This window comes from Macadamia integrifolia, chromosome 6 (assembly GCF_013358625.1).
Source record: "Macadamia integrifolia cultivar HAES 741 chromosome 6, SCU_Mint_v3, whole genome shotgun sequence".
NCBI classification, from domain to species: Eukaryota; Viridiplantae; Streptophyta; class Magnoliopsida; order Proteales; family Proteaceae; genus Macadamia; species Macadamia integrifolia.
In genome coordinates, this window is record NC_056562.1 from 18,997,493 (window position 1) to 19,019,562 (window position 22,070).

A 22,070-nucleotide genomic window follows, 5' to 3' on the forward strand; every position below is an offset into this window, starting at 1 on the left:
ATCCTTCACTTCAGAGGACCTAAAATGTCCACATGAAGAAATCATCTAGCAACAATTGTCTTGTCCATGCGTGCAGGCAGGTTTCCAGTGCATACATACCTCAATGTAGCTATCCCCTCCTCCAAACATCCCATTCCTTCAAATATAGATGATAAATCCGTTCGCACATGAACAATGTCATTGTGAATGCAGCACCTATCAATGGAAATAATATCAATAACCATTAATGTAAACAATGAGAAGGAAAAAAATGCAATTTTCTATTTAAATCACAAACATAATGCTATGCCTGGCATAATATAAAAACAGATCAAAGAGCTAAATCATGAGTTCTTAATGGTTCTTGACATGCAGATGAACCAGGTGTCTCGCTGAAATTTGATTTGGTCCTTATAGAAGTTCGGTTTATGAAGTAAATTTGTGGTGAAACCGTTAGCCTTGCTCCTTGTCTCCTTAATCATTATTACGTGAGTACGAACTAAAATAAAGTAGAACCTTTATGCTAAAGGATTAATCCGTAAATGGGGATTTCATTGAAGAATCTGGGCATGAATTGAAGGGAAAGTGTGTCTAACGGATTAAGACTAAAAATTGGATCTAGTAGGGTTTGTGAAACAAAGTCTGTACCTTTGATGGACTTGAAAGCTACACCTTGGACTAATTTCCATAGGGGTTGTGTTTTTGGGAAGGGCACTTGCCACTTGAGTAGCCAATTGAAGGAAGGTGGCTCACCTACCAGCTTTGCACTGACTGGTCTCCCTTATTTTCCCTTATCCGAATCAAAACCTTGCAAGGACCTTGTTTCCTTAAGTAATAATCACAGAGCAGACAACAATCCTTTTCGCTAAAAAGATTACTTGCTGTCACTTTTTTATTGGGGAAGGAGAAGTTATTAGGGTGTGGGGGACTGAAGAACAAAGGGCAAAAACCCCTCAAATTTTACTGAGTTAATGGAGTCTTAGCAACCAAAAACAGAAGATGAAAAAAAAATCAAAACTATATCACACAAACAGAGGCTACTAAAATTGCAAACAAAAACCAAAAAGTCCAACTCATCATTTCACACACACACACACTACATATATGGGAAATGATTCTCTGTCCAGGAGCATGGTCTACACCACACACACACACACTATATATATATATGGGAAATGATTCTATGTCCAGGAGCACGGTCTACACCAGTGCTCCTTGTGTCTATCTCTCTCCTCTCCCGAACAAAGGGCATGGATGCTTTTTCACAGAGGGAGGGGAGAGAAAGACAAATGGGAGCGCTGATGTAGGCCACATTTCCAAAGAGAATTCTTTTACCCCCATATCTATATATATATATATATAGAGAGAGAGAGAGAGAGAGAGAGAGAATCATACCTAGAATGAAGAGAAAGATACCTAGAATGACTAAAGCTCCCTTGCGGATAAGATCCGATTTGTAATGACGAGCGAGAAAGAGAGAGAGATATATGCCTAGAATGAATAAAACTCCTCTACGAAGAAGATCAGACCTGTAATGATCGATGATTAAATATTCAAGTAGAAACAAAAAGATTACATTTGAAGTACCTAAAAACTTGAGATATTTTGGTCATTTCAGTGTCGTGTTAAAATATACTAACATCCAAACATAATTTTGTCAATGTTAGGTATCTTAAATGTAGACACCCTAAACGTTGGACACCTCAAATTTATATTTTTAAACATTTGGTACCTTAAACATGGATACCCTAAATATTAAGTCTCTCGGGCATCATTTATTGATAGAAGGGAAACTCATAAAAAATATTTAAATGGGAAAGTACTAATGAATCCACTTTTTATAATTCCAATACCTCTTAGTCCAAACTAAATATTTCAAATGATCTTTCCCCCATCTCAATTTTTTTACAGGAAAATGTCCAAAAGTTAGGTTGATCAATTCCACATCAGCTGTGTCACATCATCAAGCATTGAGATAGGGGCATGAATAAAAACATTAAAACTTAGGCTGAGTTTGGTAGTCATCCAGAAAAACTTTTCTGACTTTTTTCCATTCTATGAGAACAAAAAACGGAATAAAGCGTTTGGTGTCAACTTAGTGTTTTTCAGTTTTTTTGGAACGAAAAGGGAAAAAACTATGTTTACAGCCTGATCTCTATCTTCAGAAGGAACTTCACTCACAGCTTGCCGAGCAGAAGTCTCAGGTTCAATACCCTTTGTGTTTGGAATATCTGATCAAAAACGCTAGAAACACAAAATGATGGAACAATGAAACCTTGTTCCGTCATTTCGGCTTCGTTCCAAATACAAAAAAAAAGTGAACTAGGGTAATCGTCCTGAAACAGGTTCAGCAAACACCTTTTTTTTTTTTTTTTTTTTTTTTTTAAACAGAATTTTGACACAAATTGATAATTCTGTTTTTGACACGAAACGTCGTTTCTAGAACTGAATGACTACCAAACGCAGCCTTAGTAAGTTTTCTACAATCATCATAAGTGTCATTTGTGGATTAATTTAAAGCTTAAATTTAGTAGGCATGTTATCCATATCATTACCTAATCATATATTATATTCCACGCTATATGACTCATGCACTTGTCTTCATGATGCTATGAAAACTTGTGTGAGAAGGTGGGACTACTTGAAAAATAAGAACCAAAATGACAGATCATATGGTTAAATGCATGGTGGTTTGTACAGCTGAGTGGACCATCAAATTTTACATCAAAAAAATATCTGGACCATAAAATTTGACATACAACATATCTAGGATATTTTTATCTATGCAATGGTAAGATACCAAACCATCTTTCCGACATTGTAAAACAATGAGAGTGTGTTGAAAGCTACGCCAACATGTAAAACATTCTTTGTCTCTCAAAAATAGAAGATTGCTGGTATGAAAAGAGGAAAAAAACCTAGTCTTGCGAGCTTGTTTATGAGAAAAGAGGAAAGAAATATAGAAATAAAAATACATTGATCAAACTATGTTTGGGACCTTTTTGTCTCAAAATTCTGAAACAGAGGGAGACACTCTTGAGATATTTATAAATAGGAAAAAGGAAGCCAAAAAGGCAGTGTAGCCCCTATTGCCAGGGGAGGGTAAAATAATTGCCCCATACCCATGAAAGGTGGAAATCCTATCGCTGTTGATGTTTCAGTGTGCTCTCCCATTAGCCTCCATGTTGGCACAAGGGCGCATGCTACCTTTTAGGGAACCCTCTCCCTTATAAATCTATAGCAAAGAAGTTCTAAGAATATGAGAAGTGTGCTTATTAGTATTTTCTCAAATTTTGAAGGCAAAAGTATATTTAGATAGACATGTTAGGATAGTTTTGTAAACCATCGTGACTACTAATTTGCCAAGTGGAAGGGTGCTCTAACAATTTCAACAGTTGGATATGTAAGGAATGGTCTTAAGTGGTCATGTGGAAATTTTCATATACAAATTCAAACATTTACCCTCCCACGTGATAAGGATACCATACCCCATTTAAGTCCAAGCATCCCAAGGTGGTCCTTAATTAAATGCTTAGTTAGCCACTTGGCAAACTCTGTCCAGACTGAAACTTGAGTAGGTAGCCCTGGGATTTACTTGCCAACAAAATTTTCACTTCATTCGGCTTTGCCACATGGTGAAAAGAAGTGTCATATAGTCCAGAACTGTTCAGAAAAAATGGGACTCAATTATAAAAGCAAACAATTCTGGGTTGTTGTAACAGAGAGAGTGAAAGGTAATGTACCTTGAAGAAATACGACGATGTGATACTGTATGTCTCGGGTTTGACTTGATGTCATCAATGTATAAGCGGAAACCGGCATACCCACCATATGCCTGTTGCTTTATCATCATAAAATTCAGATCCGGAAATTTTTCCAACTGCGTAGACCCTGTCGTATTCAATAAAATCAAAGATTTTCCAACTGCGTAGACCCTGTCAGATCCATTAACAGCTTGAATCTCAGTTAGCTTCTTGCAAAATTGAACTGTTAGCCGCCATAAATTTTTTAGGTTCGACAGATCTGGTAATCTTCCCAAAGACTCACACTCTTCAATAAACAGTTGCACCAAAAAATCCAATCTGTCAACACCATGAATCTTGGTTAGGTTCTGACACTTCCTAATACATAGAAAACGTAAGTTTTTTAAGTTTGATAGATCCGGTAATCTTTGAATGGTCATGCACCATCCTATACTAAATTCTCTCAAGGATTTCAATCTGTCAAGACCTGGAATTTCAGTCAACTTCCCACAATCTGCAATCGTCAATACCTGCAACTTGTTCAAGTTTGAAAGATCAGGAAAAGTTTTTAATGCAAGGCAACCCACTATCTGCAACTCCTCTAGAGAGTCTATTCCCTTGTCTTCAAATTCAATATCTGATATGCCGCAGTCAAAGAGGATTAATTTCTTTAGGTTTTTCCAGCCTGCCAGTTTTTTAAACCTTTTTAATGAGCTGCCCTGCATGGTGAACAACACCTGGGAGTCCAATCTCTTATCAACACCTTCAAATTTTTCTAGGTTGTGGCACTGTTGAAGACATAATGTCTCAAGATTTCTCAAACCTGATGTAGTTGATAGTTTTCTAATTGACCCACAAGAAGAGACATGTAGGCTGATCAAACTTGAGGGAAGATCTGAGATGTATTGAATTGAAGAGCAATCACTAACACAAAGGTGGGTCAAACTTGGGGGAAGATCTGAGATGTATCGAATTGAAGAACAGGAACTAAAATCAAGGCTGGTCAAACTCAAGGGAAGATTTGGTATGTATAGAAGCTTCCTGCATCCTGTAAAGTTCAATGCCTTTAGATTTTTCAGACTTGAAAGCATTGGGAGTGAACTTATCGACTGGCAAGAAGAAGCATCTAAAGAATTTAAACTCGGAGGAAGATTTGGAAGGGATTCAAGTCTAACACATCCACTTAGATCAAGTGTTCTCAAGGAGATCATGCAGTCCAGTTTCTCCGGCAGCTTATTTAGACTTTCGCAGCCCTTTAAATTGAGTTCTTTGAGAGAAGTCAACTGAACAATTTCCCTTGGGAGATCCACCAGACTCTTGCAGCCACTCATGTCTAATTTGACTAAGTTCTTAAGATAACCAATGGATGTGTCGATCTCAACCAATTTTGTAGAGTTTTTGAGAATCAATACCTCCAAGTCTCGAGGAAGATTTGGAAGGGATTCAAGCCCATGGCATCCACTTAAATCAAGTTTTGTCAAGGAGATCATGTGGCCCAATTTCTCTGGCAGCTTATTTACACTAATGCATCCCTTTAAATCGAGTCTTTCAAGAGAAGTCAACTGAAGAATTTCCGTTGGGAGATCCACTAGACTCTTGCAGTCAATTATATCTAATATGACTAAGTTCCTGAGATAACCAATGGATGTATCGATCTCAACCAACTTTTCACAGTATTTAAGAATGAATACCTCCAAGTGTCGATTTCCAGAAAGATCAGGAGTTCTAGTTAGCCGATGACAAGATGTGAGACTAAGATATTTGAGATGTACTGCCATCTGCAAAATATAATTAATAGTAACATATATGATTAGTAGGAAGGATTAAAAAAGTTTTATCAAAGACATTTTGAAATGGGAAAAAGGACTCTGTCTGGGAGTATAGCGGTGGCGCCCAAACACAAAGGCAGGCAAAATGATCGCCCCAACCCCATGAAAGGTGGAAATCTCCACCCTGTTGATGCTTCCAGATGTGCTTCCATTGACCCCATGCTGATGCAGGAGCCGGTCTCCCGGATAGAGAACTCTTCCCCAAAATGAAATAAACAAAATTAAATAAAAAAAATAAAAAAATCTTTGAGACCTTGATTCAGTTCCAACCCATCCATTTCTTTGTGATTTCACAATGTGATAGATTGAGAACGGCCAGTTTTCGTGGATGAAAATTGGTTTGCACATGTTGTTCATGGCAGCATGTCCAACTAAGCCACCTTAATTCTGAAAAAGAAAACATGAAGTTCCCAGAAAATTTTCGAAAGTCAACTTGGAGTATCCTCAGTTTTGTCATCGCGGCAAATCCTTTACCACTTATCAAACATTGGCTCTTTGATCTGTGGCTGAAGTCTATACTGAGTCCTTCAACATTACTTGTTCCCTACAAAATAGAGAACCTTGATAAAATACCTAACTAAGGCTGTTGTAATAACCCAAGAAAAAGGCATTCAAATCCTTCAACATCTCTTGTTCCCTACAAAATAGAGAACCTTGATAAAACATCAAACTAAGGTTGTTGTAATAATAACCCAAGAAAAAGGCATCAAAGGCATAACCCACTAACATCTCAGTAAAAATAACATATATGTATTCAATACCTACCGTTTGCGTTTCAAGTACATCCAAGACTTCTTCTTGAGACCATATCCGAGTACGCTTCCCTGGCTCTTTTATGCTCTCTTGGCGAACAATTTCCCTTCCAAGATCCCGAAGTAGATCATGCATCCTTAATTTACCATTTTCACTAATTGTTACTAAGGACCTTGCACAAAGAGTATGAAGTGCTATTTGAGGAGAAAAATTGCACCCATCCCATATATGGCATGCAAGATCTTTGTCCATTCCAATGAAAAAACAAGCAGTATCAAGAAACATTTGTTGTTCCTCATCATCTAATCCATCATAACTTATTTTCAATCTTTTCATGATATTATTATTGGGAATTTTTTGCAACTTTTTTAACATGTCTTCCCATACTGATTTTTCCGTAGAAAATAAAGATGAACCTAATACTTCAAGAGCCAAGGGAAGTCCTCCGGTAATTTTCATCATACCTTTTGAAAGATCCAAATAATCTTCTAGAGGTTGATCCCTTTGAAATGCATGATGGCTAAAAAGTTTAATAGAATCATCAAAATTCATAACATTGGGCTTGTAAATCGCATCTACTTCTTGAGCACATAAAATAGCCTCATTTCTGCTTGTGAAAATGATCTTACTACCAATACCAAACCATTTACGGTCGCCAACTAAACACTTCACATTAATATCTTGATCCACATCATCAAGAACAATAAGAACTTTTTTCGTACGAAATCTTTGCTGGAGCACCTTAATGCCATCTTCCACACTGGTAATATTATGATTTTTTTGTTTCAAGATATCAAAGATAAGTTGGTTTTGCAAATGGGCAATCCCATAGCGTTGAGCATTTTCTTGAATATTTTCAATAAAACTATATCCTTCAAAGTTATGAAAGATTGTATTGTAAACAGCCCTAGCAATCGTTGTCTTTCCAATACCTCCAAGGCCATGGATCCCCACAATTTTTATATCATCAGATTCCATGTTTAACAACATCAACACATTTTCTATCAGTGATTGGATTCCAACTAGGTTGTTAGAGACAATCAAGGGCCTCTTGTTCAATTCACTCCAAACTGTTTTAACAACTATTTTTATTAACTTCCCTTCATGCCTGCATAATTCAAATAAAACAAGTAAATATTTGGATGATGAATAATATAACATAAAGAAATGAATCATAAAATTCAACATTGAAGAAACCATATTCGAATTATGTGAACTGAAGTAAGTATCAAGTCATACTATATTTTTTGCATCTTATTTTTATGTTTATATTTTATAGTTATGCTCCGTCAAATTTTTTCACAAGGAAACAAAAAGTATAGCATGGATACCAAACTTTAGGTAGTGAGATTTGAGAATCAGAAACAAAGAAGAGGAAAGAAGATAAAGAAATTGGAGAGTAAGAATCTACCACCAGCCACTCTCTTTATATTAATTATGAAATAATTGCATACTTTTAATACGACTCTAAAGACATAAATATGAGTAGGAATTTAAAGCCTAATCATAACATGAAACTTATTTAGACTAGGAAACTAACTCCTCCTAACTCACTTGGACTAGGACTCATTCTACGATGGGGACACTCCCCCTATCATGGACTCATATTCCAACACTCCCCCTCAAGCTAGAGTATACATGTACTAAAAAAAATACTCCAGCTTCAACCAACAAGAATAGAAAATCAAATGCATCCCCAGTCTTGAATAGTAGTTGTTGACTCCAATGAACAATAAGAACTTCAATCAACCACCATAAAAACAATAGTAATATCAACTCAGACACACCAACATCAGCAGCATCAGTAGATAAAAAATGTAGTGCCAAAGCATCACCAACGAACAAAGGGACGGTAGATAATCATCAACATGTGCAGTACTTGATCTTCAAGAGGAGGAAACTTGATCTTTAATGTATGAGGAAGACTCAATCTCCAAAGGAAGAACCAAAAGTTGAAAAAATTGTAGATATCATCAACCGCAATCCAAAATACCATAGCAGCAAACAGGTAACAATGATAGATGCTCTCTTATAATTGTGGAACTTGATTTACAATATGGGAAGACAGGATCTTCAAAGAAAGGAATCAATTCAATCGTACAAGGTGGATAGCCAATCTTCAAAAACACAATATCATGCTTTAAAAAAGGTAAAGATGGAGGGCAGCAACTTAGATTCTTAAGAGATCACCTCATTAGTGTTATTCTTCAAATCTAAAACCATTACTGAAGACATGAGCTAATAAATAATCTTCACTGGCAAAAATCTTCAATTGATGAATTGTGCAGAGCAGATAAAATCTCTAATCTCCCCCTCACATGTAGTGTTACACGTGAACAAATAATTCCAATAATCAGCATCTCAAATAAACTCTTAACCAAGAGTATTGAATAAAATAATGTTTAATCTCTCCATCACAGCAACAAAGCTAAACAAACAATTTCCAATTACCATGGCATGCCAATACCAATGCCAAAAACACTGTCAAACCCAAAGATGTGATTTTGGGCCCACTAAAGCAATATAATGGAACATGTATATGCCTAAAAGCAATTCTGTAATTACTTCATGCAATTCCCAATTGATGCGGAACCTAGGTCAAAATATCCAATTGGGTTTGGTAACCCATCCAAGTTCATAATAGGCAATAACAAGGGGCCATGGAAGAACAGTAATTAACCAAAATGTCCAAAATTAAATGGTAAATTTGTAAATTTCTCAATATTACAAGGGAGTGATAATACCGTAAATAGGTTGAAGACTTTGAGAGAGTGGCATCATGGTAAATAAATTGAAATTTCAAAGGGGAATGGCATTCTTGTAATTAACCTCAAGTTCCAAAGTGGGATGGCAATTTAGTAATAAAGGGAAACTTCAATTAAAACCACAATCCAAGGCCAAAGGGTAAATTGGGAATGACAAAACACTCAATGGCAATATGTAAATTAGAGGGTAAAGGTGGGGCATTGATATGGAAATTTGAATATTAAAATAAAAGAAGACATAAGAAAGGAGTGTAAGAAACGTATGAGTGACATGGTGATGCAAGCCCCGACCAACACATGAAGTTTAACCCAAGGCCTAGCATTTACCTTAGCCCATGATTAAACATTTCTTAGTCTTTACTATGTAATTTAAAGTTTAATCACAGCCATAGAAGCTCAAATGTAATCGACGATAGAGATGTCGTAGGAGCTTTTAGGGTTGGAACTCTTCACATCCTTAGTGGATTTCCACCTCAACTTCTTTGACTCCTCAACTTGTGAGCTCAATTTTGACATTTGAGTTAGCATTGGAAAGCTACAAAGAAAGCTCATGTGGAAGTCAATACTCATCTTGAAACAAGAATCAAAGTATTGAGTCTTGTATCAAGGCATTGGAAGCCCTCAACTCTTGAATCAAGGCATGGAAGGCTTCAACAAGTGGAAGACCTCAACTACATTTTCTATTTTTAAGATATCTATTGAGTTTTTATTTTCTAATGTATCTTGTGATTGGTCCATGTCACAAATTTGAAATTCTAAATAATGGTTGTAGTCGCCTAGGTTAAGGGTTGTAGTCATATATAAAGAAGACAAATTTTGAGTTGGAGACAAGACAATTGAATCAAAGAAAAATTTAAAGTTGCTCCAAGCTTCTTATGAACCTAGAAGAGTTCTTCTGACGAAATCAATTTGTGTTTCACCCATCCTTGAAGAGATTGGGCTTTCAATAAGCTTAGAAGAGCTAAACCTTCAACCTTGAAGAGTTGAAGTCACACCCCTCAAAGATCCAACCTACAAAAGTTGAATTTTTGAAGCAATTATTTTCAGATTCGGCTAGTGTAAGTGTAGTAACTTGGAAGTCCTTTTAAGCCATTTTTTATCCATAATCTCAACAATTCCTATTTCACAAACGTTGTAGCCCCACTTCTTATCTTTAATTCTTAATTTGAATCACCCCAATACGATATCAGATAATAGAGATATCCCTAAATTACTGGCCAAAGGTCATTCTATCTAAAATTGGTTTCATCTACGAAGTCAGGTACTTTCCCGATCCTTGTAATCAAGCAATCCCGTGAGGGAGATTGCATCATTTGGTATCAAAGCTTTGGAGGAGAGAACCATGTCTTCAAATCAAACAAGCGGTAGAGATAAAATTTTTCAACATCAACAACATATTGCTAAATTAGCTTTGAGGTCGAGAAGTTGCAATTTCAGCATCAAGTGGTTGGTTTGATTCTTGAGATTGAACGATTGAATAAAACCTCATGTCATTCAAAATTTCAATTAAGAAGACATCAAGATTGTTTTCAATCTTTCAAAGAGTCAAAAATATGTTCATGCAAAAAGTATCAATGACAACAAACCAAAATTCTCAAAATCGATTTCAATCAATGGAGAAATTTTGAATTGTTCATCTATCATTTCTGAGGAAAGTGATTACACTTCACCAAGCAAAGTTCAATCTAAGCCAAGTGTTATCGAAGATGATCACATTAATATCCAGGTTGATTTAAGAGAACCTCCCAAGTACGATGAGTACCCGGATGAGGAAGTCAACGAAGATAGAAGTTTTGAGACACTTGAACCAGAATTTGTTTCAGAATGTGTACTTGAAGACCATGAATTATTTCTTATGTCTAATAATTCTTTTCTAGATTCCCACATGAAGAAGGCAACGTTGACGGCAAAGTTCATGATTGATATGACAAAGAGTTCATCGGTTCCTCAAGTTGAGTATGTTGATCCATTTTTGGAGATGTCTTCGCCTTCAGTTAGAGTTAAATTTGTCGGCGTCATGAGCAACATCAACAAACCAAATATGGATGTGTTATATAATCAAACTAAAAATGACATATATGAATCAATTTTGTTCATGTATATCAAAATGGAGATGATCAACCAACCTGTGACCAAATTGCACAGTCAGTTTTGTGCATTCAACAAATCAAATGGAGATGCTATCTTGTTCCCATTTGATCCTGGTGGCACACAAGGAGATTTTAGGATGGGTGAGAATTCGGGACGAATTCTTTTGAAGAATGGGAGAATAAAGCAGGCTCCGACCAACACATGAAGTTTAGCCCAAGGCCTAGCATTTACCTTAGCCCATGATTAAACATTTCTTAGTCTTTACTATGTAATTTAAAGCTTAATCTCAGCCATAGAAGCTCAAATGTAATCGACAATGGAGATATCGTAGGAGCTTTTAGGGTTGGAATTCTTCACATCCTTAGTGGATTTCCACGTCAACTCCTTTGACTCCTCAACTTGTAAGCTCAATTTTGGCATTTGAGCTAGCGTTGGAAAGCTACAAAGAAAGCTCACTTGGAAGTCAATACTCATCTTGAAACAAGAATCAAAGTATTGAGTCTTGCATCAAGGCATTGAAAGACCTCAACTCTTGAATCAAGACATGAGAGACTTTAACAAATGGAAGACCTCAACTACATTTTCTATTTTTAAGATTTCTATTGAGATTTTATTTTCTAATGTATTTTGTGATTGGTCCATGTCACAACTTGAAACTCTAAAAGATGGTTGTAGTCTCCCAGGTTAAGGGTTGTAGTCCTATATAAAGAGGACAAATCTTGAGCTGTAGAAAAAGACAATTGAATCAAAGAAAAATTTTAAAGTTGCTACAAGCTTCTTATGAACCTAGAAGAGTTCTTCCTATGAAACCAAGTTGTGTTTCACCCATCCTGGAAGAGATTGGGATTTCAATCAGTCTAGAAGAGCTGGGCCTTCAACCTTGAAGAGTTGAAGTCACACCCCTCAAAGATCCAGCCTAGAAGAGTTGAATTTTTTAAGCAATTATTTTCAGATTCGGACTGTGTAAGTGTAGCAACTTGGCAGCCCTTTTAAGCCATTGTTCATCCATAATTTCAACAATTCCAATTTCACGAAAGTTGTAGCCCCACTTCTTATCTTTAATTACCAATTTGAATCACCCCAAACCGACATCGAAGCAGAAAGTTATCTCCAAATTACTGGCCTAAAGTCATTCTGTCTGAAATTTGTTTTATCTAAGTACTCTCCCGATCATTGTATTCGGGCAATCCCGTGAGGGAGATTGCATCACATGGGTAACTTAGGAATGATGAGAAAAATATGGATATGAATTGATAATAAAAGAAGAGAACGGTAAAATAGAGAAAAGGATTTTAAGGGTTTTAATTACCAAATAAGGAGGGACCATCTTCAACCTTCAGCACAAACAGGAGGCAGTAACCTGCTTCAAAACAGGTGAGATCTCACCTTCGATATTCCTCAGCTAAGCCTGAAATTCCAGGCGAGGGTTCGAAACCTAATAGCCTCAGGATTCCGATGCATCGACAGCACTCGAAGAAGAACTGTGGCCCGTGTAGAGCAGATCTGGAAGAAGACTAAGAGCCTTGTAGTCGATCCAACAACCTAATGGAGGCACAAAATTTCAAGAGAATATATCAGCAGGGTCGCCTTCTCCAGAACTATTGTATTCAAGCTTCAATGGCATCAAACATCAAGTCTTGACCATGTATTCAGGTTCTGAAACTTCTCTAGGCGGAAGCTACTAGACACGACTGAGTTTTCAGATGAACAACTATCAATAGAGGTGGTTTCAGCCACTAAGACACCACAACTAGAGTCGCGCAGGTAAGGAAATCCCAAGCTTGTAACCTGAAGGAGAAACAAGGGCAGACGAAGATGTTCTCCATTCCTAATTGTTGAATCACTCAAGCTACAGCAAGAGACGTGATGACTAGAGGCTCAATTGGGGTGAGGTGCCCTCAGGTAGGGATCCTATTCGCAAAATCTCAGAACTAAAGGCCTGGTACGGTGAGTTTGCAAGTCTTTTTCTCAGGCCAGGAATATCTGCCCTTGAGACGAAACCAGCAGTAGCACTAAACGAAAACCTACAAGATTTTTTTTTTTTCAGCAACACTAATCAAACACAGGTTACTCTCATTTTTTCTGCTTCTTCTTCATGGCTCTGATACCATGTAGATATTTGAGAACCAGAATCAAATAAGAGGAAAGAAGAGAAAGACAAAGGTATTGGGAAGTAAGTTTTGTGTGATTGATTGTTCGATGAATCACAATCTACCGCTAGTCACTCTCTTTATATTAATTATGAAATAATTATATACTTTGAGTATGACTCTAAAGACATAATATGAGTAGAACTCTAAAGCTTAATCATAACAAGGAGCTTACTAAGACTAGGAAACTAACTCCTCCTAAGTCACTTAGGCTAGGACTCATTCCATAATGGGGACATTCCCCAATCATGGACTCATATTCCAACACAAGATCTCACATATTATTAGCCCTTACCCATTTCTTTTCTTTGGGCGGAAGGGGGAAGGGGGAAGGGGGAATCGTCTACATCTACTAGATAAGCAAATAAATTACAATACAAGTAGGGAGTTTGTTTTACACCTACTTTTCTTGTAAACCTACTTGTTTGGTAATTATTATTTTAATCTAGTAGATCTAGAAAATTGTCCCTTTTCTAGGGATACATGGTATACCTAACCCAAATTATTCTTCCTAAAAAAAATACATATTAAAAACGATCGCAATATTCCTATCCAAAAAGGAAAGCATAAGAGAACAACAATAATTTTGTTTCTTTAATACATGAAAGAATTTATTTTTATTTTTTTTATGTTAAAATAAATCAAAATTCAATGAAATTTTATGAAAAAATGTTTAAAATATGATAAAATAATTAATAAATGGACCCTTATTATAATCACTTTTTCCTTCTAGTTTTTCACCCCCTTTATTAAGGATGGGCATTAATTGTTAATCCTAGCTCACTTAAAGTCCTATTATACAAGCCTGATTTAACATGGAATTAAGTTTCCTCAATCAAGCCCAATTCAAGAAATATAGCCCATATAACTACTAAGCTTGGGTTTTATTTAATTAGAATTTGTTGGGTATCAGAGAGAAAAAGAATACTACTACTCACGTGGCCCCCTGAGCCAGACACAAGGGTGCATGAAATTATCGCCTCATCCCTGTGAAATAAAAAAATCTCATTCATGTTGACTCCTCTTGCACACGCTCTTATTGGCCCCTGTGATGGTGCAGGGGCCACACGACTTATCAATGATCTCTTGCCCTAAATGAAAGTAATTCCAATGATCATCAGTATTTGGAAAAGAAAATGAACACTGAATGGCATCCCATACGTCCCTAAGACATCCCTTTCAGAATAAACTCTTAACTCTTGATTGGAATCACTTTCAGAACAAACATTTTAACTCTAAAATTATTAAGCTTTCTACAAAAAAAAAAAAAAAAAAAAAAGCCCTAAAATCATTAAGCTTTGCAATGTGCGATATGCCATAATAAAGCTGATCAAAAAGCTTTTGAATTAGATATGGACCGGATCCTCTCCAGCACACTAACGCGTCTACTGGCAGCATTCGGGCATGCACCCCAAGCTGTCGAATACGCATTAGACGCACGGGCACACTGGAAACACCCAAATTGGAGTATGCAATTCTTCAATGGGAACAAAGGAGAGAAAGATAACGCTAGAGGTTCCAAACGGATGGATACTATAAGGGACAAGAGACGAGGGATGGGGTTTCAGGTTTTTTCCCCTTTATTTTTCTCCTTTTATATCAGTACTCAATAGACCATCCCACCGTTTTCCATCCATCCAATTTGTCCCATTCTCTAGGCTAGAATAAACTACCATCTCACTAGCTGATCAAAATATGGTCAGAACGAAATGTCATCTCGAACGTCCATTTCAAACACACGAGTATGGAATTTTTTTCTTCCCTTTAAACAACAAACAAATAACCTAAAAGGTTACGCAAAATTCATGTATTTATTGGTTTGGTGTTTTTGGGCTTCTGGCATCCATCATCTCTAAGATTGAATCTCTTATGTCCTCTTTCCTTTGGAAAGATCAAGAAAACCCTAAATTCCTTCATCCTCTTAGTTAAGCAAATGTTTGCCTTCCGAAAAAAGAAGGTGGATTGGGACAATGTAGAAGGAAGCTAACACTGCAGGCATCATAAAACTTATTTGGAAAATAGTGTCTAGACAAAAAAAATTTGGACTGATTGGGTACACTCAAGATACTTAAAATCAGATTCCATTTGGATGGTCAGTTGCCCAACGGATGCATCTTGGGCTTGGAGAAAAATTCTTAAGTAAGCACCTTGTTAGGGACACCATTTGGTGGAACATTGATGATGAATGTAATACTTATATATGGCTTGATAATTGGCATCCAAATGGTGTTCTCATTTCCAAATATGAGGATCAAATCAAATATGATGCATAATTTGATAGAATGGCCAAGGTTTCCTTTATTATCTAGGATGGAATTTGGTGCCCATGATCTAATAATCTTATTAACGTTTGGTTAATTTATCTTCCATATTGTTAAGACTAGGTGGGGGTGATGATTTGGTCTTATGGAATGCAAATTCATCATAGAATTTCACCTCTGCCCCTGCCTAGAATTTGATTCGATCAAAATACCAAAAAATTCCATGCCACAAGATTGTTTGGTTCAGTTCAAACATTCCTAGGCATAGTTTTACTACTTGGCAAACTTTGACTCAGTCACTTCTTACCAAGTCTTTCTTCTCAAGAAAAATCTTCCCATCCCAAATTGTTATTTCTATTGGAATTCCTAAGAAAATGTTGGCCACCTATTCTTTTCCTATCCTTCTTGTCCTTTTTCTAGGCTTGTTTGGCAAGGGATTCTTATCGAGTGTTGGTCTAATCAAAGAATTATCCTTCCCTTTCAAATAGAATGGATGTGGATTTTAAAAATTATTTAGTGGTTAGTCAATCCCAGACATTTTGATTTCGGCTATGTGTCTGATTCTTCAATTTGACCTTCTGGATGGCTTCTAATATTCAAACAAGCTTGAAACAACACTTAAACACTCTCGCACTACAATCAAACAACAAGAAAATAAGAAGAGAAGGATGAAGTGAGATAGTTGTGGGTGGGATAAAGGCTATCTCAGCCTATGCCTCTCACCTGTAGCTATCTCAGTTGTTGACCATCCTCTCTCAGGAAGTTTGGAGAAAGCAATGGCTGCAATTCAGTTGTCTTTCATTGATTGTGTAAATTAATACAACAACCTCTCTTTTATAGAGAATAGAAAGTTAAAAAATAGAAGGTAGTTCCTGAATAGGAAGGTAAAACAAAAAGGAATTTAACATACTTTGGCAACTAGCCATTAACTTAAAACCTAAGAAAACACAAAAGACAACTATAAGGGACATTCTAGAAGCTAACTCAACTTGTGCAAACCAAGTTTAACCAGCCAAACACAAGGGACAAAGGTACAGCTGTAAGGAGAAATAGGAAGCAGTAATATGGAGTCTTCTGGATAGCTATGCAAGGCTGGTTTGATTGGCAACTTGTGGAGTCTTCTAGAAGTACAAATCTGGAAACTAAATATGCAATCTTAAGTGGCATCCTATGCTGGTTCGATGGCTGCTGATGTGACCAGTATGGGGACAAAAAAATAGAGGACCAGCTGGGTCGACCAGCCCAAGGGTTGGCTGGTCAGGCCGCTGGTCTTCTTCCTCCTTCGATAATGGGGACCAGCATATATCTACATCAACGCCCCCCATAAAATCATTTGACTCTTATGAATGGATAAAGGACATGTAACTCTCGTAGAGATCAATATCGTGGCGCTAAAAATCCTCAGCATGTATCCAAGTGCTATCTTTGATAAGACGCCCTTTCCATTTGACAAAGAACAAATAGTAACCCTTTTTACCACTAATAGTAGAGAACTAATTGTCAAGGACATCTTCAATAAAATCGTTCGTACGGGTCACAAATTGGGGAAGCCTCAGAGTATGCTACGTATCCCCATCATCGGAATGGTGGTATCGGCAACGTTGAACACATTGTTGATCTTCATGGTAGGGGGAAACTCTAACATGTAGGTATTGGGACTGTTGGGCAATTGGATCGAATGTATTCATTGTGGGCAACTAGATTGTGATGTGTGGCTAAATTGATTGGAGTAGTTCAACAATTGATGGATCAATTACTGGACTCTATGGTTTCGTGGTTCAATTGTTAATTTAAGTGAATTGATGGGTTCAATTGTTAATTTAAGTGAATTGATGGGTTCAATTGAATTGGGTAAATAACATGGTGATGTCAACCCAATTAGTATGTAAATTGCTTGCTACCCAAGCCCAATTAGAATGTCAATTGTTTGTTGCCAATGCTGTCATTATATGCATTATAGAAAGTGAAGCAAAGCTCGTTGTAATGATACAATGGGGAAGAAATACAATGGGGATTTTGCATGTGCTGCCCAGGTAAGAAGACAAGGAGTAGTGTTGATGCCCATGAGGAGTCTGAGTGCTTGGTTTTGAATTATGGTTACATGTGATAAAGAAAGGAACAAGAATTTGATAGCAAATAGAACTTTCAATGTCATGTGTTGCCATACTATTGGTTCAGCTACTATTACTAGAATAAAAAAAAGGAAGTTAAGTTCTAATAGAAATCAAAGTCTCATATATGAAGAAATTGCTATCTGAATTGGACAGCAACGCTTAGAGGAAGAGAATTGTCACAGGTGCTAAAAATCTAGAGTTCTTGGTTTACTTAATAACAACTTAGAATACAAAAAGACATAACTACCCTTCTTCATCTTCTTCTTCATTTTCAATAGGACACAGTGAAACCTAAAAACCAGCATTAACCAAGACAATATCAGCAAAGATACTTGAAATCCAGCTAAAAATAAAAACCATAAAAAGTGGGGAAAATTAATTGAATGTTGAAATAAACCCAAATCGAGTAACCTCAACCACTAAGCAAAAATAAGAATCAGAGTAAAGAAAGAATAAAAAACACTATTTACACAGAGCTACATCTTCAACAATGAAACGAACATGGAACTAGAAGAAGGAAGAAGAAGAATGTGAAAAAAAAAATATATATATATATAGTAGAAGAAACAGACAATCAAATAAAATTCAGAAGAAGGACTAACTGAAACTTTTTCTCTTGGTACAGAATTGAATCAAAATGCCAATAATGAAATAACTGAAACATTTTCTCTTGGTCTGTCGAGGTTTTTGCAAGAACTCACTTTTAATGTAGCTCAGATTCAGAAAGGTCTACTGAGACTGAGAAAAAAAAAACCCCAAAAGAAAGTTATATAACAAAAAAAAAGGGAAAAAGTAAATCTTTCACTGTTTAGTGTTGACTAAGCTGAATCTCAAAAAGACTGCAATGTTGTTTTCATAAAACAAATGGAAAGTAAGATTGAAATAAAGAGAAACAAATTCCCAGGGAAGTGTTGAAGTTGTAGAGATTACATTGACTAGACACTCTCTCCGCCTCAGTCCCCACTCCCCACAAAAAGATAATCTTGCATGGCAGCTTAACATAGCACCACTTTCATAGTGGGAAAACGAAGAAGAAGAAGAATGTAATAAACGACACCTCCCTTAACATAGCACCACTCTCAGATCCAGGTAATTATGTCTTTTTGTATTCTAAAACTAACACCTCACTTATGGTGTTAAATTTTGGGGTTTAAATGTAATAAACGAAATTTGAGGGGCGAGAACGTAATATAGGCAAACGTGAGGTTTGGATGATGTAAATTGCCCTTGTTATTACAGGAGATGATTCATCAAGAATGAGAAGCTGAAGGAACATTTACAACAGAACTGAAAGATAACCTAGAGGGGGTGAATAGGTTATGCTAGTGAATTTAAATCTTTTCGATTAATAGTTACTAGAAGTGATTGTGAATTAAAAACTGCGAAATAATAAAATAGACACAATCTTCTTTTAAGGTAGAGAAGCACCTTACAATCTCCTTTACAAGTAGAGAAGCACCTTCCAATCTCCTTTACAGGTAGAGAAGCACCTTACAATCTTATTAGGACAAGAGAATCCTACACTAGCCTAAGTACAGTCTAGACAAGTGTAAAAGAGAGAAGTGTAATAAAGTTTTGAGTTACCTCGTGCAGTGCATGTATGAAATGCAATGATATATAAGAATGCACCTTGTTGTCTTCTCAATGCTTGTAGAATGCTAAATAATGGAGAAGACTTGTGTCGAGAGAGCTGAGTTCTTCTTTGAAGATATGCTCAAATAGCAAGGCTAGAACTCAACCATATAACTTCCTTTTCTTCACTTTAATCCTTAATTGATGCACTTGGATGTGTAGTATTAAATGTTTTTGAGGTATATGAAACACTACCCAAGTGTGGGTATTTATAGGCAGAGTCTAGGCTTTATTAGGGTAATAAAACCACCCAACTTGGAAGGAGAATAATTTCTAACGGATAGAAATTTTCTTAATCGGTAGTTGCCGCTTCCAAGTCCATTTGAACAAAAGTAACCGTTAAACTCAAAATATAGCCGTTATATAGCAGTTGGGATATTTTCGAGGTGAACCGGCAGTTGCCGCTTCCATCCGGTACTTGCCAAATGCCCTCTATGGGCTAAATCAAAGAGGATCATTTGATCCGGAATTGATCCGGAAAACCGGCTCAATTTCTGGTTAAATCCAGCAGTTGCTGGTTCCATGTGGTAGTTGCTGGATGGTCTCTGTTACCATTCTCTGATGGAAAACAGATCACAAGTGGCAGTAGCCGGTTAGTCTCTGTTTCGTGTTTTGACTGCTGTCATACTGATCAATCGTCTGTGTTTTGACCATAACTTTTCGATCCGACCTCGTATTGACCTAAAATCAGTTGCATTGGAATCGTGACTCGATTTTCTACAACTTCCATGAAGGGTTCATATCTTGATGCCAACTTTAAGGTTACCCAAAATGACCTTGAGTCAGGTCATTGTGGTTTTCACAGAATATTACTAGAATACATTTTTCCTAATATGTTCCATACCACCTAAGGACTTTCATACTTGCTCAAGGTATATCCTAAGGTCATTTCTAGTATGATGTTATGCAATGCATGAGGTGCGTGCATATATAAAGACTCTACATTATACAAGGTGTACTGGCCTATCCTAGGGTCTTCATCTTGAGTCTTAAAATCTTCATCTTCACTTCCACTCTTGGCACTTCTTCCATTCTTCTTGATTACAATTCCATGTCTTTAAGCTTCATGTCTTGACATCTTAAAGCTTGAATTCTTATGATATCTTCTTCAAGCATTGATACCAACTTGTTGATACACCTTATTTGATGACTTCAATCTTTATTTCTTCCTTTCATTCATCAAATTCGATCTTTGATATAAAGTCTCTACAAAACAATACTTGAAGGCAAATTGTGAAATACCTTCATATGTTTGTTATCATCAAAACCAACTATAGGAGTGTGGGCATATCCCTAACAAGAACTTTCAAACCAAAGATTTGGAAAAGTTGAAGTATTTCCTAGGTGTGGAAGATGTTAGTCAAGGAAAGGAATTTCGCTGTCACAGCTAATATTGGGCTCTAAACCCTTAGATACTCCCATGGATCCCAATTTCAAGCTTACAGCTAATAATGGTGATGTTTTTGGGGATCCTGAGAAGTATCGAAGGCTTGTTGGGAAACTAAATTATTTGGTTGTGACTTGACCTCATATTGCTTTTCCAGTTAGTGTCGAGAGTCAATTTTTGTCTACTCCTCGGATGCCTCATTGGAAGGTTGTTATGCGTATTCTGCGGTACCTCAAGAAGTCTCCTAGATGCAATCTAATTTACTCTGACCATGGACATGGGGGGTTTGAGGGTTTTTCAGATGCTGACTAGGCTGGTTGTCCTATTGATAGAAGATCAACTTCTGGTTACCATTCATTTGTTGAAGGGAACCTTGTGTCATGGAAGAGCAAAGTGCAAAGTCAGAATATCGGGCTATGGCACATGTTACATGTGAACTGATGTGGGTGAAACAGCTATTTGTAGCATCCAAAATCTCACCTCTTTGCATTAACTGTGAACAGGCAAGAATAACAGGCTTGAGAGGCCAAGACTAGCTTGGCTGGCAGCAGTGGAATGCTAGGAAGAAAAGAATGACCCAACATGTACTTGTGCCTTCTACCAACAGTGTTGGAAGAAACAGTAAGAAAAGTAGCCCAACAGGTATTTATTAACCTTTCTTAAGGGATTATAATACAAAGGGATTAAATAAACTCAAGAGGAACAAATCTGGTTCAACAAGTAAGAGAATTCTGAACACGACAGGTTGGCCTGTTGACCGAACAAAATGCCCAGAATTGTCTGAAATGAGTCCCATTCTTGGAGTCTTAACATGTGGACCTATTTCTATGGGTCTGATATGACTAAAAAGGATGAATAATAAAATAATGGAATTAAAAATTATAAAGTAAAGATGGGTACCTATAAGTATTAATAATATAGTAATATATGTCATATAGTAACATATACACATATATATAAGGTAGTGGAGTATATATATATATATATATATTATAATAATTTAAATATTGAATTTATAGAAATGGAAATTATAATTTAACATGGGTATACAATATATAAATCTGAAATTAGGAAACTACAAAGTAAGTATAATAGGTTATAGATATAATATATATATATATATATATATCTAATTAGTGGGCCACTAAAGAAGGAGATAGTGGACCACTAAGTTTGAGTTAGTGGCCCACTCAAGGAAGAAAGTGGGGCTATAGATTGCCTCCATCGACCATAATATGTTCATTTCTCATTTTCACAAGTTCTGGACAGCAAGAAGAAGAAAGAAGAAAGAAGAAAGAAGAAGAAGAGAACAGAAGATGAGAAGGGAAGAGAAGGAGATTCAGCTGGAGATCTCAGTTCTTAGGTC

The 22,070-nt window shown here is 36.5% G+C and overlaps 1 protein-coding gene across 12 annotated transcripts in view; it reads right to left on the minus strand.

The window, feature by feature from the left end:
• The window catches only part of LOC122081419 (disease resistance protein RPV1-like), a 38,668-nt gene that overhangs the window by 8,371 nt on the left and 8,227 nt on the right, over positions 1-22,070 (minus strand). For 2 of the 12 annotated variants that reach the window (XM_042648546.1, XM_042648547.1), the window contains exons 1-4: positions 5,805-5,943; positions 3,723-5,500; positions 1,375-1,508; positions 100-195 (exon numbers count right to left, since the gene is read on the minus strand). In XM_042648546.1, coding sequence (XP_042504480.1) covers positions 110-195; positions 1,375-1,508; positions 3,723-5,500 — 1,998 coding nt within the window. In that variant the 5' untranslated portion in view covers positions 5,805-5,943 and the 3' untranslated portion in view covers positions 100-109. Of the gene's footprint in view, positions 1-99; positions 196-1,374; positions 1,509-2,365; positions 3,643-3,722; positions 5,501-5,804; positions 6,096-6,316; positions 7,413-22,070 lie in introns of those variants that run through there. The other 10 variants (XM_042648545.1, XM_042648549.1, XM_042648548.1 and 7 more) reach the window with 9 other exon arrangements.